Source organism: Procambarus clarkii, chromosome 43, assembly GCF_040958095.1.
Source record: "Procambarus clarkii isolate CNS0578487 chromosome 43, FALCON_Pclarkii_2.0, whole genome shotgun sequence".
NCBI lineage: Eukaryota > Metazoa > Arthropoda > Malacostraca > Decapoda > Cambaridae > Procambarus > Procambarus clarkii.
In genome coordinates this window covers 12,518,570-12,538,577 of record NC_091192.1, presented here as the reverse complement: position 1 = coordinate 12,538,577, position 20,008 = coordinate 12,518,570, and the positions used below count along the sequence as shown (strand labels likewise).

The 20,008-nt window shown below is 41.9% G+C and overlaps 2 protein-coding genes across 9 annotated transcripts in view; both read right to left on the bottom strand.

Moving 5' to 3' along the window:
- Positions 1 to 447: 447 nt before the first annotated feature.
- Positions 448 to 20,008, bottom strand: part of scramb1 (scramblase 1) — a 115,448-nt gene continuing 95,887 nt past the window's right edge. For all 8 annotated transcript variants that reach the window (XM_045738520.2, XM_045738521.2, XM_045738515.2 and 5 more), the window contains one exon: positions 448 to 12,274. Coding sequence is in view for 6 of the 8 variants with exons in the window: in XM_045738515.2 (XP_045594471.1) it covers positions 12,212 to 12,274 (63 nt within the window). In the remaining 2 variants the exon portion in view is untranslated. The remainder of the gene's footprint in view (positions 12,275 to 20,008) is intronic.
- LOC123755762 (uncharacterized) lies at positions 2,863 to 6,043 on the bottom strand. Its single transcript, XM_069339971.1, has 2 exons — positions 5,094 to 6,043; positions 2,863 to 2,905 (listed from the first exon to the last, which is right to left on the bottom strand). Exons 1-2 carry the CDS (start codon positions 6,041 to 6,043, stop codon positions 2,863 to 2,865), a joined length of 993 nt encoding a protein of 330 aa, XP_069196072.1.

Here is a 20,008-nt window from a genome sequence, read left to right as displayed (position 1 = left end):
TAAATACTGATACTCCGCCCAAGTAAAACAGAAACAAGCAACACTTAGTGGGCCAGCCAGAGGCTCGGGGCCCGCGCAGGAATATCCCTGCAAAAAAAAAAAAAAAATGTATGTAACATTATAGAATAAAATTTTCTCTAGTTTATCCTGTATGTATACTGGTTAGTTTATTCGACGTTTACATTTTTTGAGGTAAGTAAAAAATAGGTACAGTGCTCATGGGAGTAAGGGGGAAGGGAAGGGAAGGGAACTATCAGGAGAAAGCACCAAGCCATTACAAAGGTGGTAAGGGGGGAACTAAAGTTGTACAAATATGTATAATGAAATCACATTAATGTGATGTATCAGTGAAAACAATCAGTAGGTGCCATGAAGAGAATTCGAACCTATTTGCTTGGTAATTACCACGTTTCTATTACCATTACCAGGTTAATTATGGTACAAATATACAGTATTATGTTTAATGAGAAGAAAATCACACACAGTATTGGTACAATACAGTAAATTATTTAGAAATATATAGATCAGTTAAAAAAAAAAAAAATTTCTGTAGGTTTATGATAAGGAGTTGTTACATACAGGAGTTGTTACATTCTTGTACAGCCACTAGTATGCGTAACATTTCGGGCAGGTCCCTGGAATATGACCCCCCATGAAGAATTGTTTTTACGACCAGGTACCCATTTTACTATTGAGTTAAACAGAGGCTACAGTTAAGGATTTGCGCCCAGTAAATCCTCCCCGGCCAGGATACGAACCCATGACAAAGCGTTCGCGGAATGCCAGGGGAGTGTCTTACCATTACACTAAGGAGAATGAAAATAAGTACTGTATCAATAAGTATAAAACATTTGGCATACACTCAGAGAAACATATAAATACAAATTTTCATTAAAAAGAATAACAGGAAAGTTTAATATTACCACAAGTTGATAATTGTTAACTTTGGGAGGCCATTATGTAATTGGCAATATATAGTAAGGTACAATAATATTTGAATTACATATGTAACCAATAAATTGCAATTGTTAAAATAAACATTAAGTACAGTACTGTATTAGAGCCATCATGCCTTTATAATAAATCATCATTCTCAGACTAATGTCAATCACACCTGCTGGTGTGACTATTATACACAACATGTCATCCCATAATGGTCCAACATTATTGACGTTACTCTAATATCACATGCATGTCTGTATTAAGGCATTACATACAGAGGTTAAAGGATACAGAACATCTTGTACACTGACTGGACACAATTATGTGTTGGTGTTTGTATGCAATTGTCAAATAAAATACTCTTATTAAGCAATATTTAGCTCAGAGTAATGTATTACAAATGCTATTTAAATAGATTCAAAATGCATATAGTATAGTATACCACAACTCACTTTTAGTTAAATACCATTTTTGTTTAATATGATTGGCAGTCTGTGACATTCCATGATATTGGTTATATCACAGGAATATATCATTTATATAATGTAATATGATAGATGACAAGTGCAACTAGCAATATGTACCGGGAAATGTAGTACAGCATAGAAAATTTAATGATAATGTCTAAGTTAACTGCCTATTGAATTTACCACAAAATATTTAACACACAAGTAATCAAGACAAATTAAAATTAGCTTAATATTACCAAACTTCTCTGAGTAATTATACCAACACTGAGAGCAAGACTTATGTTTGGTTACATCATACAGGACTACGACTTTTATTTTGCTAAACTTTTGTATGTACAAAATTATGTAAAAGTACAAATGAGGATACCAACATTGTACTTCTACACTGTCAACAGAGGCATCGTGACACGAGATGTCACATCCTTGTGAGGTATTTGCAGGCATTACTATGGTAGTACTAAAGTGTATTCCACTACCTTGGAGTTCTTGCGTTTTGGTGTGAATGGGCCAGTGCTCAGCATCTCACTGACTCATCATGATGCACTAGTCTGCAAATCCTTACTATTTCATTACATAAATCCAGGCACAGCTTGGGACTCTGGATGGTAAATCAGTAATACCATAAAGCACTTATGGCTACAGGAGATTTACCACAAAATAATACAATAGTTAACAATTTAAGAACAACAAAAATTTGAAAATTTAAAGTGTATAAAACGTTTTTCTTGAGTAAAAAAAACTTTTAAAAGAAACAGTTATTAGTGATACTATATATACATGAAAATTGGATGTATTTATCACATCATTAGCCTTAAGCTGCTGTTATGTTCCAGCAATTTAAGAAAGCTGCAATGGAAGGCAGAAACATATTTTATAAGACGGATCTGTTTGGAGGTCAATACCTTGTACAAAATATAAAGCTAAATACTGTACTACCAAGTTCATTTTGGTATTTGGACATGACACGTTGTAACAGGACAGAGGTACTTCTCAACATCCTTGAAGTCCTCAGATAAGTAACTACATATAAACTAGTTAGTTAAGAAAGTGCAGCAGCATGGTACAACCTACATAAATGATCACTACATAGCTCCACATCTGCCATAGATGACTCCCTTCTAACACATTTTCCTTACAAATATTATGGACTGCATAACAACTCATTTTAATTTTTTAAGTGAGTTGATGTCAGCTGGCAGACACAGAGCAAATCACTTGGACAGTATAACATAAATGACTTTATGATAAAACTTTTATAATATTTGATTAGAACTTGCTTCTTACAGTCAGACCTACAGTGGTGCTGCATCACTAAGCTTTATTATTCAGCTATTTTTCTTGTAGTATATGCTCATAAGTTGTGGCATTCCCACCATTTAAGGTCATGTAAAGGCATCTCTGGTCTAATTGCAGCTACCATATTGTTCACTTTAATATAGTATAATTTTAGTCATCCATCTTTCTCGGCAATGTTATTACAAGCACTGGAATTCCTGCAATATAATTTAATATATTATGAAAAGGATATTATAGGGTAGATTGCTACAGGAAAGCCCCTCAATTCATAAATGTTTTGAGTGCAAAATTTACTTAAAAAAAAAAACCTGCATCGTGCGTGGTTTGTTTATTGTGGGGTTCATATTTTATGTATTACATTTTGCATAATGACTATTTCCAAGCCTTCTGCACCCAGAAATGCCTCTATGAAGTAATTAAAAATATAGTTCATTCTGTTATGGGAATGCAAATCTACTTTATATATTATATTTAAAGGGGGAACATTGACATGGGTATTTAGTAACAATATTCAATTAAGTACTGTACTTTATTGTTCCTCTTTATTGTTTAATAATACTATTCAGGTAGGTGTTATCATGCAGTAATAAGCAATACTAATAAAAAATACGAAGTCAATGGCATTCCTGAAACACAGCCCTCATTCGTAGCAGCGGCTGGCTCTATCTCACTACATACAAATAATTAGAAGTTTAACAATTTCTCCAACAACATAGAAGATTACTGTACCTGTTAAATACATAAGAGAAACAAATGTTAAAATAAAATTTTACTTTATGCTCAGCTAACTATAAAGCAATGTACAGTGGTGATAATACCTTAGTAGAATATCATAATACCAGCTTGTTTTGTTAGCATTTCATGTTTAAATAGGCAATAAGGGTAACAGCATTACATCTTGACATAACCACACAATTAGATTGTGTTCCCAGTTAGGACAAGAACCACTCTCCTCTACAAACATAACTTCCAGGGACTTGAATATTTGAACAATTACTACCGTTACGTGTATGTCGCTCCCATAGCATTCTTGACTTTGAAACTCCATTAAGAATCCACAAGTTAATCATAGTGTAGGTGATACACAATCTAGCCAGAAATGTTCCCACTTTGTTTCTAAAGCATGCAATAATCATAATAGAGTAACAATAATTAAATTTGACAAAGATCATGACAGTTTTAAGATGTAGTAATTTGTTTACAAACAGTTGCACAATGTCTACTTGTTTTTTAGAGTTGCAACAGCTAACAATTACAAAATATTCCAGTACTGAATGACTGTTCTCTGATACACGCATGTATGGCAGACACAATGCCGACAAGAGACAGTTCAAATAACACTACGTAGTATTGTAATTTCTCCCAAGCTGTATTTTTCATGTGATACTAATGTCTAAACTAAACTTTATAAATACTTTGTAATAAACCATTACCAAAAATAATGATTCCCAAAGCCACTTTAATACAAAAATGACACATTCTAAACCTCACTATGTTTCTGGACTTTACCTAAAATACTACAGTTCTGACTTCTTTAAGTATATAATTATGAACCAACAAGTAAAAGGTGCTATGATGAGTTTAACCACATCAACAGTACTAATCATGGTGTCCACTACAATCTACCATGCAAAGTCGTACTGTCTTCAACTTTTGAATGCAACACAAACATTTAAGTTATTTCCACTTTACGCAGAGCATATGCAACCTTCCCTACGCTGTTCTCAAGTCATGAAATAATCCCCCAAATTGCTTTCAGTATTAAAAAAAAGTGCTAGAGGATGTTGCAATAAACAAATTGCAAGTCACCATTGTAGCCAAATTGGCATTGTAGCCAATTTCCAAGAATGTCTAAGTCTACAGCATTATAATTTTTTTGTGAAATATACAAAAAATTATCTAAAGAAAGGTCTTGTTCATTACTAATGACTTCAGATAAAATATTCAAGAGTTAATCTCAGTAAATAATATGAAGTAGGCAGTAGCACGGGAATAATAAATATTGGTCAGCAGGAATAAAAGAACAAATCACATTTAGCACACCCTAAGTGTAGTTCATTATTTAAATTATCATTTTGTTGAGCGCATCTATTATTATTACCTCTCATGTCTCACATTGCAGTACTGTATTTTCTTGTCTATCCTGGACATTAGGTTACAGAGCCCATTAAGGTGGAACATAGCAAACTAATAATCACAATATATTTTTTTAATATCTTGACAAATAATTTAAGTGACAATGGTCCTCAAGCATTGATATTATCCTATTATAATGGTTATTAAAATCACAAATTGTAATACAAGGGGCAAAGGAACCAGAATACTTCAAAACAAACAGTAAACTCTTTAACAAAAATACACAATATGAAATCAAATATACAGTACAGTATTTCAGTATGAGAATATCGCCAGCTGGCAAATTCTGAGCAGTCCATAGCCACGAGTAATTTGCCACAAGTAATATCATGTTCAGCACGTATAATGTCTTGTTCAGCACGTGTAATGTCTTGTTCAGCACGTGTAATGTCTTGTTCAGCACGTGTAATGTCTTGTTCAGCACGTGTAATGTCTTGTTCAGCACGTGTAATGTCTTGTTCAGCACGTGTAATGTCATCTTCAGCACGTGTAATGTCTTGTTCAGCACGTGTAATGTCTTGTTCAGCACGTGTAATGTCTTGTTCAGCACGTGTAATGTCTTGTTCAGCACGTGTAATGTCTTGTTCAGCACGTGTAATGTCATGTTCAGCACGTGTAATGTCTTGTTCAACATGTGTAATGTCTTGTTCAGCACGTGTAATGTCATGTTCAGCACGTGTAATGTCATGTTCAGCATGTGTAATGTCTTGTTCAGCACGTGTAATGTCAAGCACATATAAGGTCATGTCCAGCATGTGTAAGGTCATGTTCATCATGTGTAAGATTATGTTCAGCACATGTAAGGTCATGTTCAGCACGTGTAAGGTCATGTTCAGCATGTGTAAGGTCATGTCCAGCATGTGTAAGGTTATGTTCAGCATGTGTAAGGTCATGTTCAGCATGTGTAAGGTCATGTTCAGCATGTGTAAGGACATGTTCAGCACATGTAAGGTCATGTTCAGCACGTGTAAGGTCATGTTCAGCATGTGTAAGGTCATGTTCAGCATGTGTAAGGTCATGTCCAGCATGTGTAAGGTCATGCCCAGCATGTGTAAGGTCATGTTCAGCATGTGTAAGATTATGTTCAGCATGTGTAAGGTCATGTCCAGCATGTGTAAGATTATGTTCAGCACATGCCAGGTCATGTTCAGCACCGTCCAGGTCTGGTTCAGCACCGTCCAGGTGTTGTTCAGCACCATCTAGGTCTTGCTCAGCACAAGCGAGGCATTGTTCAGCCCAAGCCTGGTCTAACTAAGTGCATGAAAGGTCATGCAGTATACACAGGCAGACATAAAAGTTTACTTACTAATAAGACCAATAAACACAACCATGCAGAACAAACAAAATGTGTTAAGGAAATACAGCAATTTTACTATAAATGATTTATTTTTATAGGGACAAACCATTTCATGGATCTGTCATGAAAATTACTTGTGCATTTTCTTTCATGAATTATATTACCATACCATATAGATATATTTCACGGTGAGCTTAACATGATTATTTTGATGAATAAAAATGATGTGGTTTCCCCACTAAAGAGTACTACTACCCTGTATATACGTACATCAACACACTCAGATACCAATGTTAATGTGGCAGTAGTATGTAGGCCACTTTACAACATTACTTAAGGGTACACAGTGGTGTGTTGGAGTCAGTGTCGTGCAGTCACCTTACAACATTACTTTATGGTGTATACTATAAACCTGCAAGTACATTAACAATTTGGTTATGAACAGTTAATAAATAATTGAAGACACTTATTGGTAGACATTTGTAAGTGTAAATAAAAATCACAAATATTTGAAATGCAAAAGCCCATTCAACAATTTGATACATGAATATTTGTATAAATGGAACACTATACAACTGCCTCAATATGAATAATAAACTTGTTAATAAAATAAGCACAGTCTCTTAATAATACAATTTATGAAGGCAATGTCTACTCTGCACCAGTGATGGAGCCACAGTCAAGGACAATAGTCTAGACAGTCAAGAGAGTTTCAGCTTGGTTGCAAGAGAGAGAGAGAGACAGCAAGCATAAGAAGGTATTGGTATATGTGACAGGGTGATGGTAAGTGTAGCTGGCAAGCACGGGCATATCTTAGAATATTGGAAGGTTGCTAAAGATGACAAACCTTAGGTGAAAAGTCTTGGGAAACGGAAGTGAAGAAAGCAAGAACTTTTGCATGCAGGTACAGTTGTCTTGCACTGAAAACTTTAATTATTAACATACATTAAAATTTTGTGCATTCTATGTGCCAACTTGTACTTTAATAGTTATATCCCTCCAATCAGATACAGTGGAACCTCGGTGTTCAATTGTACCTGAATATGAATTTTCAGGAGTACGACAAAATTGTTGTTAGAAAATATGCCCTGGTGTGTATCATTTGCTTCAGAGTATGAACTACTTGTTCATACCTGATACTTGTCTGAGTCATTAAGATCAGTTTACGCTTGTATCCCACATAATGATAACTGTGCTTGAATTTTCTGTGAACAATTTCATTGTTTTTTAACTTTTTGTTGTTGCTTAGCATAAAAGTTCTTATTATATAAGAGCTCTCATCTTGGATCCCAAGAAAGTCAGTGGTAAAGTTCAACCTAAGAAAATAGTTGTGAGGATGATTATAGAAGAAAAAAGATCACTCGGAAACATGAAGATGGTATGTGCATGGTTGATCTGACTATGAAAATGTGTCAAGTATGGGAAGAACGGCAATGTTTTGCTGAAAAGACTCGCCCAGATAAAGCTGTAGTAGGACCGTTGTATTAACATTTTTAATGACAATGTCATATCTCACTAGACAATTGTTAAAACGTAGGCAAAACCAAGAGTCTTTAGACAGATTCTTAGAGACAAACAACCAGCAAACCACAACCAGGTCCTAGTAGTATGCCTACAAAACGTAGGAGAGTGTAACCCAGAAATTTTATCAATGTGTGATGTTATAATAGATGGGGACTCACCTTCCAAACACTAACACCTCCCCATCTTGCATATGCCAACAAGAATCCTCAATAAAGGTAAAGTGCAGCTAGTATTCTGTATAAAATATATTGTAAAGTTAATATTTTTGGGTATGTGGACTGCATTAATTAAATTTACAGTATTTCTTATGTGAAAATTTGATTGCTGTGTGTGAATATTCAGGTTATGTTGCAATTCTTGAAATGCATTAAATTCGTAAACCGAGGTTCTACTGTATATCAACTACAATACTGTACAAGCATTCATATACAAACATTCCCAGCAGAAGATAGAAAATTGTCAATAATGTAACAGTTGTGAAGGTGGCCTGAGTGGAGACTTGTAGGGTGCTTAATCCACAAGACTGCCCCAGGCAGGTGAAGTTTAATCCACAAGACTGCCCCAGGCAGGTGAAGTAAGATTACATAACCTCAACCTTAGACAGTTATCAAAGGTTGGCGAGTTGATCCCTTTTCGAGAAGTTACGGGCTTTGTCTGATAATCGAACGGTAACAAAGGGGATCCAGGGGGTATAAACGATGGGAAAAGTTGAGTGAGGGGGTCAGAAAATGGAGCAAGAACACAGAGTAAGGAGCTAGGACAGTGTGAGTCCTCTGACCGGAGAGGAGATTATGTGGACACAGTGTGAGCCAAGTCTTTAAACCGTACAACTTGTTGTAGCCTATGAAGTTCATCCGATTGGGATATTGAACCTGATGAGTATCTGTGAGGTGATGTACTCTGTGTTCCATGATTATGTTTTGTGAAACTCGAGGGGCAGTCAGCCGTATTGAGTTCCTCGACTTTTGGTTCAGTGACTACTCCTTTGTAGAATTTAATCAATGCTAAGAGGACATGTAAAGTAGTATTAAAAAATGACTGCAAAAATAAATGGCAATTTCCAAGTTTTAAAAATCTATGAATATTATCCAAGAACTTTGAGGCAATATTTTCTATTAATGTTCAAATGTTATTAAAAGTTATCATCAGTGTGATAACTGTGGTTTAAGAGACAAGTTCCATTTCTTGTCTATATATATATATGTTATATGGATGGTGACAACTCAACCCTCTTCTCTTTCTCTCCTACTAATCCTTTCATTACATCCCTAATACAATCTTATATTCCATTCTTTTTATCCCAAAATCTTTCTCAAACTTTACATTTCCACTAAATATCTTAACTCCCCTCTCCCTCCCACCTGCCTCTGTCATCTCTTAACGTCTCCCTCCCTAACTGGTCCTCCTTTCATCCACTAATTCCAATTTTTCGTTTTCTTCCTAACCCCCTCCCCCCCTTCTGTTACAATAACCAGGCAACCCCCCAGTTAGAAAATCATATTCAATCAACTTTGATAAATTCTTAACAAATTTGTTTAGTAACATTTATATACTCTATAACACGGGCATCTTATTCATCTTTCATGGTTTGGCTACATTAACATAATGGCATGCCAATACTATACCAGTATATAACACAGCACACTTCCATAGTAAATATAACTCCAGGAGATAATGACAATAATAATAATAATAATAATAATAATTAATATCATAAAAATACTATTGTTATTATTACTGGATTATTATTATTAATGGTCATGATATATACCATTTAAATGAAATCAAAATCATAGAAAAGTCTTTGTCTCTCTCTATATATCTCTCTCACTCATATTATTTATATATATAATATATTATAATATACTGCATATGTGTGTGTGTGTGTGTGTAAGTAAGTAAGTAATTATCAAAAGAAGGCACCAAACCGGGAAGGCTATGTAGCACCATCAAAGACGCAAAATAATCAGAGGGCGCTAAATATCACCAAGGATGCCAATACGAGAACAAAAACGCATAAGGCGAACGATATCAAAAGTATCCGAGTCACCAAGAATTCTATCGAGGGACAGGTGACCGCGAGGGGCGGTCGGAAAGCAAGACACACGCTCGTCCTGGAAGTCAGGACATTCAAGAAGGACATGCACGACCGTAAGAGGGACAATGCAACTAGGACAATAAGGAGCAGGGCGGCGCTCCATCAAGTGACCATGGGTTAAGCGAGTATGGCCAATACGCAACCTCGCCAGAGCTGTTTCCCACCGCCGGTTACGGTGGAAGGAGGACGGCCACGAGGAAACACAACATTTAACAGTACGTAGCTTGTTACCAGTAACAGACAACCAAGAAGCCTGCCAACGGGTAAGAACTGAGGAATGGATAACTGGGTAAAAGTCGGAATACGGAATGCCTTTACGAGAGATGGGACAAGAGCGGACAGCTTCCTTAGCGGCAGCATCCGCACGCTCATTTAAAGACACACCAATATGGCTGGGAACCCAACAAAACTCAACCGACTTAAATTTACTGTGAACGAGAAACAGCCAATGCTGGATCTCGACAACTACCGGATGAACCGGATTAAAGGACCCGAGAGCCATGAGGGCACTACGAGAGTCAACAACAACCACAAAGGAAGACTGACAACGAGAAAGCAGGAGACGAAGAGCATAGAGAATAGCATAAAGTTCTGCTGTAAAGATGCTAGTCTCCGGAGGCAAGCGACACATATAAGTGCGATCAGGAAAAACAACAGAGTAGCCAACACCGTCCGCTGACTTAGACCCATCGGTGAAGACAGAAACGGAGCGGGAGTGAGAAGAAAAGTGCTCGAGGAAAAGGCGTTTTAGAACCGTAGGAGGGGTAAAAGCTTTAGTGATACGGGTCAAGGAAGTACAAAACCGCGGAAGAGGGACCCTCCACGGGGGCAAAGAAGGAACAACACGAGGAGAAACATCAGAAATACGAATGGAGAGAGAATCCTGTAGGCGAGATAACCGGACAGAAAGAGGGAGGTGGTGAAGAGGAACAGGAACCGCAGGAGGGGTAAAAGTTAAAGCACGACAGAGGCGAGAGGAAGGATGTTGCAAGGACCGCGCAAGATAGCGAAGACAGTAGCGATCACGGCGGTCCTGGAGAGACAGGAAGCCAGTGTCAACATACAAGCTAAGGATGGGAGTCGAACGAAAGGCACCAGAACTGAGGCGCAACCCAGTATGGTGCAAAGCATCAAGACGGCGAAGAGTAGAAGGAGAAGCAGACGAGTAAGCAGGGCAACCATAATCGAGCTTAGACAGGACGAGAGAGGAATGTAAAGCAAGGAGTGCGCGCCTATCTGCCCCCCAAGAAGTATGGGACAAGACCCGAAGGAGGGTAAGGGCCTTAGAGCACTCAACACGGAGGTAAGAGCTATGGGGAGACCAAGACAAACGAGTGTCAAGGAATAACCCCAAAAGCTTCGCGGAATCTTTGTATTCAAGGGGATGACCATAAAGCGACAAAGAGGGACGAAGAACAACCCGTTTCCGCGTAAAAGTCATGGCACAAGTCTTAGAAGTAGAGAACTTGAAGCCATGACCTGTGGCCCAAGACGACACGGCATCAATTGCAAGTTGAAGCCGGCGTTGAAGGAGAGGCGAATCATCACCCTGACAACAAAGGGTAAGATCATCGACATAGAGAGCGGAGAAGACACCAGAAGGAAGAGAGGAAAGAAGACCATTGAGGTGTGTGTGTGTAATTACCCAAGTGTAATTACCTAAGTGTAGTTACAGGATGAGAGCTACGCTCGTGGTGTCCCGTCTTCCCAGCACTCTTTGTCGTATAACGCTATAAATAGAATGAGGTGTGTATGTATATATATATATATATATATATATATATATATATATATATATATATATATATATATATATATATATATATATATAAATAATGTGTGTCTGTGTGTAAATAAATAATACTGTAGGCAAAATTCTTTTACTTAAAAAAACTATCATAATGTATTACAAATAAACTTAATATGCAACTTCTCTATACATCATCATACTAGAAATATCAAATATAATTCAGTGATCCATACCAAGATAATGAGTTTTTGCAACATATTAATTTACATTATTTCATATGCTGTACAGTATGTGTAAATTTTCAATTTACCCTTAACTGATGTTACTGATATTATAGTATTTGTTTTCAATAGTTGCACCTATGTTTATGCTGTAATGTACTGTACTGCATAAATTAATATTTAATAATAAGACACTAACAGCCACAAGTAGAAGAAAAATATATGATTTCCTAAATTTAATATTAACGATACATTTCTTGAATCAAGTTGGATACAGGTGTCAAAAATCTTGTCTTCTTTAATAATATTAACAACTACATTAATAATAAATGATACAATAATGAAAATGCAAAAGCAAATAAGAATTCACTCTTCCCTGAATGGTAAAATAATGTTCATAATTCCAATATGTTGAGGCGAGGAGAAAGAAGCAGATAAAAAAAGTGTACGTCTCATTGACTTCTTCCTCCAAAACGTTTAGCCAAGCATCCCAATTCCATCATTTTCTTTGTTTCCTTGCTTCTCGAAGAACATGAAGTCCTGAAAAATTCATTACAGTTAGTGATGTATGTTTTCCACTATACAGTATTATAAAGCTTATTACAAAATTTATTTGTTAAATTTAAACAATCATTCAGCAATGAGTATTAACTTTAACTAATTACACAATGGTTCTCAAAGGCACAAATTAATGAGGTGAGTCAAGGCAATATATCAGCATGAATTAAAAAACAGGCTAAAAGCGTTGAATATAATGAGACATTCCTTTCTGGTGGAGCTTCAGTAGCTTCCCAAGCTTACACAATGGTACAGTACTGCCAAGTGTTAGGAATACCACCAAGCATCTGAGACCCACCCTTGCCAACATGAAGCAAGGACCTTAAGGTATTAATTTTCTTCAAGATGCTGACTTGTTTTATTGTATTCAAACTTTTTTTTTTAAATTTTGTGTTTCTGTGTTGTCCAAGCTCCCCTTAGTGAAGAGAGAGGAGCCATCACCTAGTAGAGAGCCACATTCTAGTCCTGGCCCCTGGGGGGGCAAGTGCAGGTCTCAGAGGTCTCTAAGGCTTTGCTGGACTTGTGTCAAGTGAGAGGTGAGGGACCCTCCTCCCAGATGAAAAGCTATATAAAGTTCTATATAAAAAAACTGTATTTATAATGTGTTTAACTATGCAAAAAAAAAAAAAAAGAAATATATATATATATATATACAACAGCTTACAAACAAATAATAAAACAAAAATTGTCAAATAAAATAGAATGAAATGCAAGTAAGTAAATGTTGCACACCTGGAGGCCATCCGTCACTCATCATGCACAACGTTGCACAAGGTGCACTAATGCCTTATTGTTGTTAAAAGTTATGACAAAATATAAATAATATTCAGTCAGCTTTGCATGGATGAATGAATGAAGAGATGTGGGGAACCCTAATTTGTTTAACTTTCATCAATAACCAACAAAATAAAGTCAACCAATTAAAAGCTAAAATTTTTGGCATTAACTCAAATACAATACTTTATAGCAACTAAATTCGATAAACTATGGAAATGCAATTAACAAATAATTAAATAAAATGTAATTTATAAATAAAATCACTAAAACTAATGTGTAATATAAATAAAATGTACTATGGCATTCTGTGGGTGCTCTTTAATTAAACATGCATCAACATGAAGTTAGCCACTTAAATATAGTTTTATTACATTCACACTTGCATCTAAAGCTCACCACAAAATATTACAAATTATGTTAAGAATATTTACAGAATATAGTACAGCTTTTTGCTACAATTAAGTTTCTTAACTAAATATAACCCTTTTACCATCAGAATTCCACGGGGTTTTGCATTAACAGTTGACGAGGTTGACCTACGTAACAGAGATGAATACCGGTACTGACCAACGTAGTTTAACTTCATGGTCAACTATAGCCTGGACAAAACTGCCATGCTGGTAAAGTATGATGATTTTTGTGTTATTCTTGTTACTGGAGGCTATGATGGTTGGGAGACTGACATGATGCAGGAAATATAGGAAGTTCTCGCTCTAAAAATCATTTGTTTAAGTGTCAAAATACACTGCAATTTAGTGAAGTTTTATTAATATAAATGACATGAAGATACAGACAAATGAATGGCAAAACAAATTAACAGGTACCGTCAAGCATTCAAAATCATAAAATCTAGATTTGGAAAAAAACCAGCGTTGAACGTAATGAAACGCCATTTTCTGGGTGAGTCCCAGAGGCTCCCTGGAGCTTACCAGGCTGATATGCTAATGTCAGACTTTGGCATCAGTCATGTGTACGGAGTTCTTATGGGCCTACCAGGGACCACGAGCCAGAACCTGGCCCCCTCTAGAGAAGCAAGGGGAGCAATGGCCTATAGAAACCCCCGTGTGGTTGGAAGCATTCTATGTCTGCCATCGACCGGGTTAGGCACCCAGAAAGGTAGGCGTCCCAAAACAAACCTATTCTGGTGAAAATTGCAACCAAAAACCGAACGAGTGGATAGAACTCCCCCAAACAAAAACGAGCAAACTAGTATGACGTCACCCGTCATCGTGCTGCTGTCTGCGCAGCTCCCCATTCCCGGGAGGGGAAAGGGGTAAGCCCCAGACCTACCACGCCGGCGATCCACACCCCAGTTCTGAGGCTGGATGTCAAAACACGTGAAAAACTGGCGACCGGAGGGAGGGAGGGAATCCAGGGGAGCCTCCGGGACTCACCCAGAAAATGGCATTTCATTACATTCAATGCTGGTTTTCTAGGGGTAGTCCCTACGGCTCCCCGGAGCTAACTACCCACAGAGGAAAAGAATAGGGACAGACCCAGGAGGCGCTCGCCGCACATTATTCAACCCGAAGTAGAGACAACAGGTCGCATCCGCCGACCCAAAGCGACACAGGCCCGACTGAGCCCAGGACCGTGTACAAGGTAACGAGCAGCCAAGGACCTTACTCGACCGCCAAATTCCCCGTGCCCGAGTGTCCTCCCAGGACACAATACCAAAGACGGTGGCAAGAGCCGCGAATTTGCGGACGTCATGGGCACAGAGATAGACCGCAGGCCGGCAAGCCTCAAGAACCCTGTGGACTGACCTGAGAGACCTGCACCCTGGAACAGGGAAGAAGGGAACCGGAGCAACCCAAAGCACATCCACGTTCCCAGAAGCTGTGGTGTGCCAATAACGGCGGAGAGCCGCAACCGGACAAAAACAAAATGCATCCCTGGCCCAACCAACCAATCATCAACAACCCAGGGACCCCTCCGGAAAGCAGCAGTCTCATTCTTCGACAGAAAATAAGGAGAAGGCAGCAGACGACCAAACCGATCACCCCAACCGAAGGAGCAGAAAACCCGTGCAGGAGGAAAGCATGAAGCTCACCTACCTGACCCCCAGAGGCCAATGCCAACTGGAAAAGAGCCATCGAAAAACAAACCGGAACCAAAGGGGACCCCAAGAAAACGAGAAGAAAGAAGAGAGCACTCTGTCCAATGAGTGCTCAAGGACGGCTCAAGCGGCGCAAGAACAGGCCGGAGGTGAAACAAGCACGAGACAGCTTACGAACGGCGCAGATGAAAGTCCGAAAGCAAGCCGAAGCGGCTCCGCCAGCGGCGCATAAAACAAGGCGACAGTATGGGGCAAGTCGACGGCCCCCAACCCCCAACAGAAAAGCCAAGCTGACGCCAACAAACGCAGCCACCGAGGAAGGGACAGAAGGAAAAGGAAGGACCGCCAAAACACCCGATACTGCCACCAAGAAGCACACAGGTGGGACACCAACAACAAAGCCACTTGACCACCAACGAACACGAGATACCCAAGGCAGAACTTAAGCAGCCCTGCCAAGGGTCATCCGAGCCTAGGAGGAGGCGGAGCCGCAGGAAGATCTCGGGTGCAACCTCCAAGGAAGCAGAGCCGGAAGCCCAAGCCGGCAAGAAGAAGATGGAACGTCCGCCGAACAGAAAACTCCCTAACGTGAGCAAGCTCGCCAGGGGATCAGAAACCACGGGTCCGACATGAGACACCAGAGAAGGGACATCACAAGACCCTGAAAAAAAGCAACAGAGCAAGCCAGGAAAACAGGAACCCAAACCCAGCCACAGGAAGGCCAAAAGGCACAAACAAAACACACAACAGTGTGAAGGAGGAAATGAGAAAAAGACCAGCAGAAACGCCCTAGCACCAGCGGCCAGGGACAAGAGGGAAGCAGGAAGATGAGAGGAATGCACAAGGAAGGGATGTGGTGGAGGCCAACCCCACACCCAGTGTCCAGTGCAGAGAAGAGCCCAGTAGGCTCCGGAAGTTGAACAGAAGCGAATGATAGGCGAGGGGCAAGACGAAGAGCCAAAGCTTAACCCCCGCCATCTCACCTAGGAGAGGACAACGAGGTTAGGACAGAGAATTCAAGGAACATGGAAAAACCAAGCCCGTCACAGCAAGACCGGCAAGGAAGGAGGGCCCCAGAAAAAGCAAGGGAATAAAAAACCCAAACAAGGAAGGTGCCAGAAGAAGCACGGAAGGGCCGAACAAAACGCCACAACCATACTCCCACACGCAGCCGCAGGATCAAAACCGCAGCAAAACGTCACCACATTCCCAGATGAAGTGACAGGGTAGATAAAGATAAACTGTAACACGGGTGGCACACAAACAAAGGGACACAGGTGGAAACCGAGCACCCAACCAAGCCACAGGGACGTTAGAAGAAATGTTTGCAGTATCACAGGTAACAGATGGAATACATAAGGCAGCGACGAGGCACATTAGGCAGCCCATACCTGGGCTGACCCCATACACAGTTCCAAGTGTAGAGACGAGAGAGGCTCAGAATCCCGGCACGTCAGTCGAATGACAAGTGAGAGGCAGAACCAAAGAGCCAGAGCCCAACCCCACAAGCACAATTAGGTGAGCGCATAACACCCTCGACACAGAAAAATGTACCACCGAACAGGCACCTCCACCATTGCACCATGGAACAAGGTGGAGGTGGGGCCCCGAACTCAAGCATGGTTGGACACACATAGGAGAGGGGCAGGATGAGTACAGTCAGGAGCCGCCTTGTATGGGCTAAGAGGCCTCCTGCAGTCACCTGTGAACCGAGGAAGGAATCGGGTGGTGAGAACAAGAGCTGCCACATATGGACAATAGCCCCGCAGCAGGCACCTCGGTTTGTATGTTCTACGTTCTCAAGTACGTATGTACACCCATTCCTACTCCCAAAAAACAAAACAGCGTCAGGACGAAGGAGACGCCAGATCGCACCACCTCACCTGCAGTACATAGGCGCGGAAGGGCCATGACGCAAGCCTATGAGAACGGAGCCGCTGGAGGCGGCCAGGGTATCGTGCACCCGTAGCCGAGAAAACCGGGAGCACCACCCGTGGAAGGCAGGCCAGAGCCATTCATGCCGGAGAAGAGGACGGGAGTGGCGAAGGTGGTGTCCCCCACCCAAAAATGCAGGGAAAAACCTGGTGACCTTCCGATAGCGGCACTTCAGAACACCCCCAAGAGCAACGGGGCTCAGACTGGAGAATGATAAGGGCGAGAGGCGAAGCCCCCGAGAGAAAATGGACGCAGAACACCAGCACGTGTGCACACCGCCCTGAACCAAAACAACTCCCATGGCGCATGTGCAGGACACATAAGAAAAGTAGCCCAACAGGTTGGGCTACACAGGTCCATCCTACTCCGTCCAACAACAGAGCAGAAAAGTAGCCCAACGGGTCGCATCCCGAGCGATCCGTTGAAGAAACATGCCAACTCATGGGAACAAAAGCCAAAATGAAGGAAGCAACAACCAACCTAGCCGGCTCATGTAAGGAAAACAATTAACCGAATTGGAACCCAAGCGGGGCTACCAGTAGCCAACATGGCGACAAAGAGCCCAACTGGCTACAAGTAGCCCAATCCGGCATCCCAGACCAGAACGGAAGGAAAACGAGCAGTGCCGAGACACAGCACAAAGAGAAGTAATAAGAACAAAAGAACGAGAATGCCAAAAACCCAGAAGCTGCCCGGAATAGGACCCACAAGCCCTAGAAAGGACTGGAGGGAAGCCCCACCGAACAACGACAGACGTACCAGTAAAATGGGAAGGAGCAAAACCGTCCCGAACCTTCGAGAACCTATAGAAGCAAACACAAAGGACGAAAGCACAGAAAAACCCAGTTGCACCCAAGACCAAAAGTATGCAGAACCCCAAGAAGAGGGGGACATGACGGAGAAGTCCCGTCCCGGGAAAAAGGGGCGAGGAATGGAGAAAAGCACCCACCGACAGGACGGAAGCAACGGGCATAATGGACAAGGAACCGAGCCCGAGGAGGGGCCGATGCCCAAATACTCGTGCGGAGAGGGGAAAGGAAAAACCCCACTCCACAAAACCGCAAGCCCCGCCCAGAAGGGTGGAAAAACCCTGGCGGGGTTCAACGGAGCCTGAGGCCCTCCACGTCAGCCCCACCCCAGCCCCGAGAACCCACCTGGCAGGCCCCGGGGCCGAGCCGTCCCCCCAAAGCCCCAGCCTTAAGAAAAACCGGGGCAGTCGTGAAAAGCACTAAGGAAGGGAGCCCACTGGCAGACTCTTACAACACGGCTGGAGGAAACAGGCTCGAATGCCCCCCGTCGCTATCCCGGAAGGGGAAGTCCCCGAGACCAACCAAGTTTCAAAACCATGGAAGCCCCGCCCTGACCCCGAACCCACAGACAGTAAAGACCCGGATGTAGGGAGGAAGGGGGGGGGGGGGCGGCCAGACCACCAACTAAAACGGGGCAGCCTCAGGGCTTCCGGGGAGCAAACAACTAGCACGTTGCCACCTAAACCCAATGTGGAATGCCCGTGCTGCCTGCACCCACATAGTCAGCATAAGACTGGGTAACCGAGTCACAAACAAGCAACAAAACTTGCAGGACCCTGGGCCGAAGGTGTCACCGACCCCACAGGCTGCAGACGGAGGCAAAACAGTGAGTCACCCTGAGACAAGAGAACAGAGCAACCCTCGAACTCGCACAAAGCGAGGGGGGGGGGGAACTCCGGGGCCACATCCATTGGGACCACACTCCCCCTAGGGGTTTCCCAGGGTCCTGAGCGTTTACTATAAGAGGACTCGCGCTCAGGTAATCCCAGGCAGGGTACTGCTAACCGGTGCCCATGGCTACCAAACAACGTTCTAAGAGCTGAACCCCCGGGACATGTACACTCACGGGGACCTAGCAGGGGAAACCACTGGAAGAAGGAAGAGAACTCGGCACAAAGGGGGAAAAACCAAAGGCAAAGCCCACCACCTGGTAGACAGAGAAAAAGAAAAAGAAAACTCCGCAAGAGTACAGCATACCCAAGCGGAACATACCCACTCGCTATGATTGGTGAAAACAAGCTGCGCAGCACCCTGCGCCCCGCCAGTGCAAACTGCCCCTTACCCTAAGGCGAACAAAGGGAGACAGAACCCCCATCACACAAAGGGCGGCCGAAAACCGAGCAGCAAACGGCCTAGCAGAAGCAGGACCCAAGGAACTTGTGGAAGGTAACCCCAAGCTCCAAGGGCAGTACTTACAGGGCACCTCGGGAAGGTAACCCTAGGCGCATGCAGCCCGAGTACTGGAGACTCTCTCCCGGCTCATGCACCACCTCGAAGACAGACACCACACTCTAGGTACAGTGCTGAAACAACCACTGGAGCCAGAGCACACAACCGGTGCCAATAGTATCAGTCGAAGAACTGGGGTGTGAATCGCCAGCGTGGTAGGTCTGGGGCTACCCCTTCCCCCTCCCAGGGAGGGGGGAGCTGCGCAGACAGCTATGTATGACGGGTGACATCAAACTAGTTTGCTCGTTTTTGTTTGGGGAGTTCTATCCACTCGTTCGGTTTTTGGTTGCAATTTTCACCAGAATAGGGGTTTCTTTTGGGAAGCCTACCTTTCTGGGTGCCTAACGCAGTCGATGGCAGACATAGAATGCTTCCAACCACACAGAGGTTTCTATAGGCCATTGCTCCTCTTGCCTCTCTAGAGGGGGCCAGGATCTGGCTCGTGGTTCCCGATAGGCCCATAAGAACTCCGTACACATGACTGATGCCAAAGTCTGACATTAGCATATCAGCCTGGTAAGCTCCGAGGAGCCGTAGGGGCTCCCCCCAGAAAATATAAAATAGGCTTTGCATTTGAATGAAAAGCTCAAGTTAGGGTATGTACAGTTGGAACAACATCGTGCACTGTACACAGATGGAGAACCCAGGGCTGGCAAGCTCAAGTATTTTTGTAATTTGGGGAAGTGG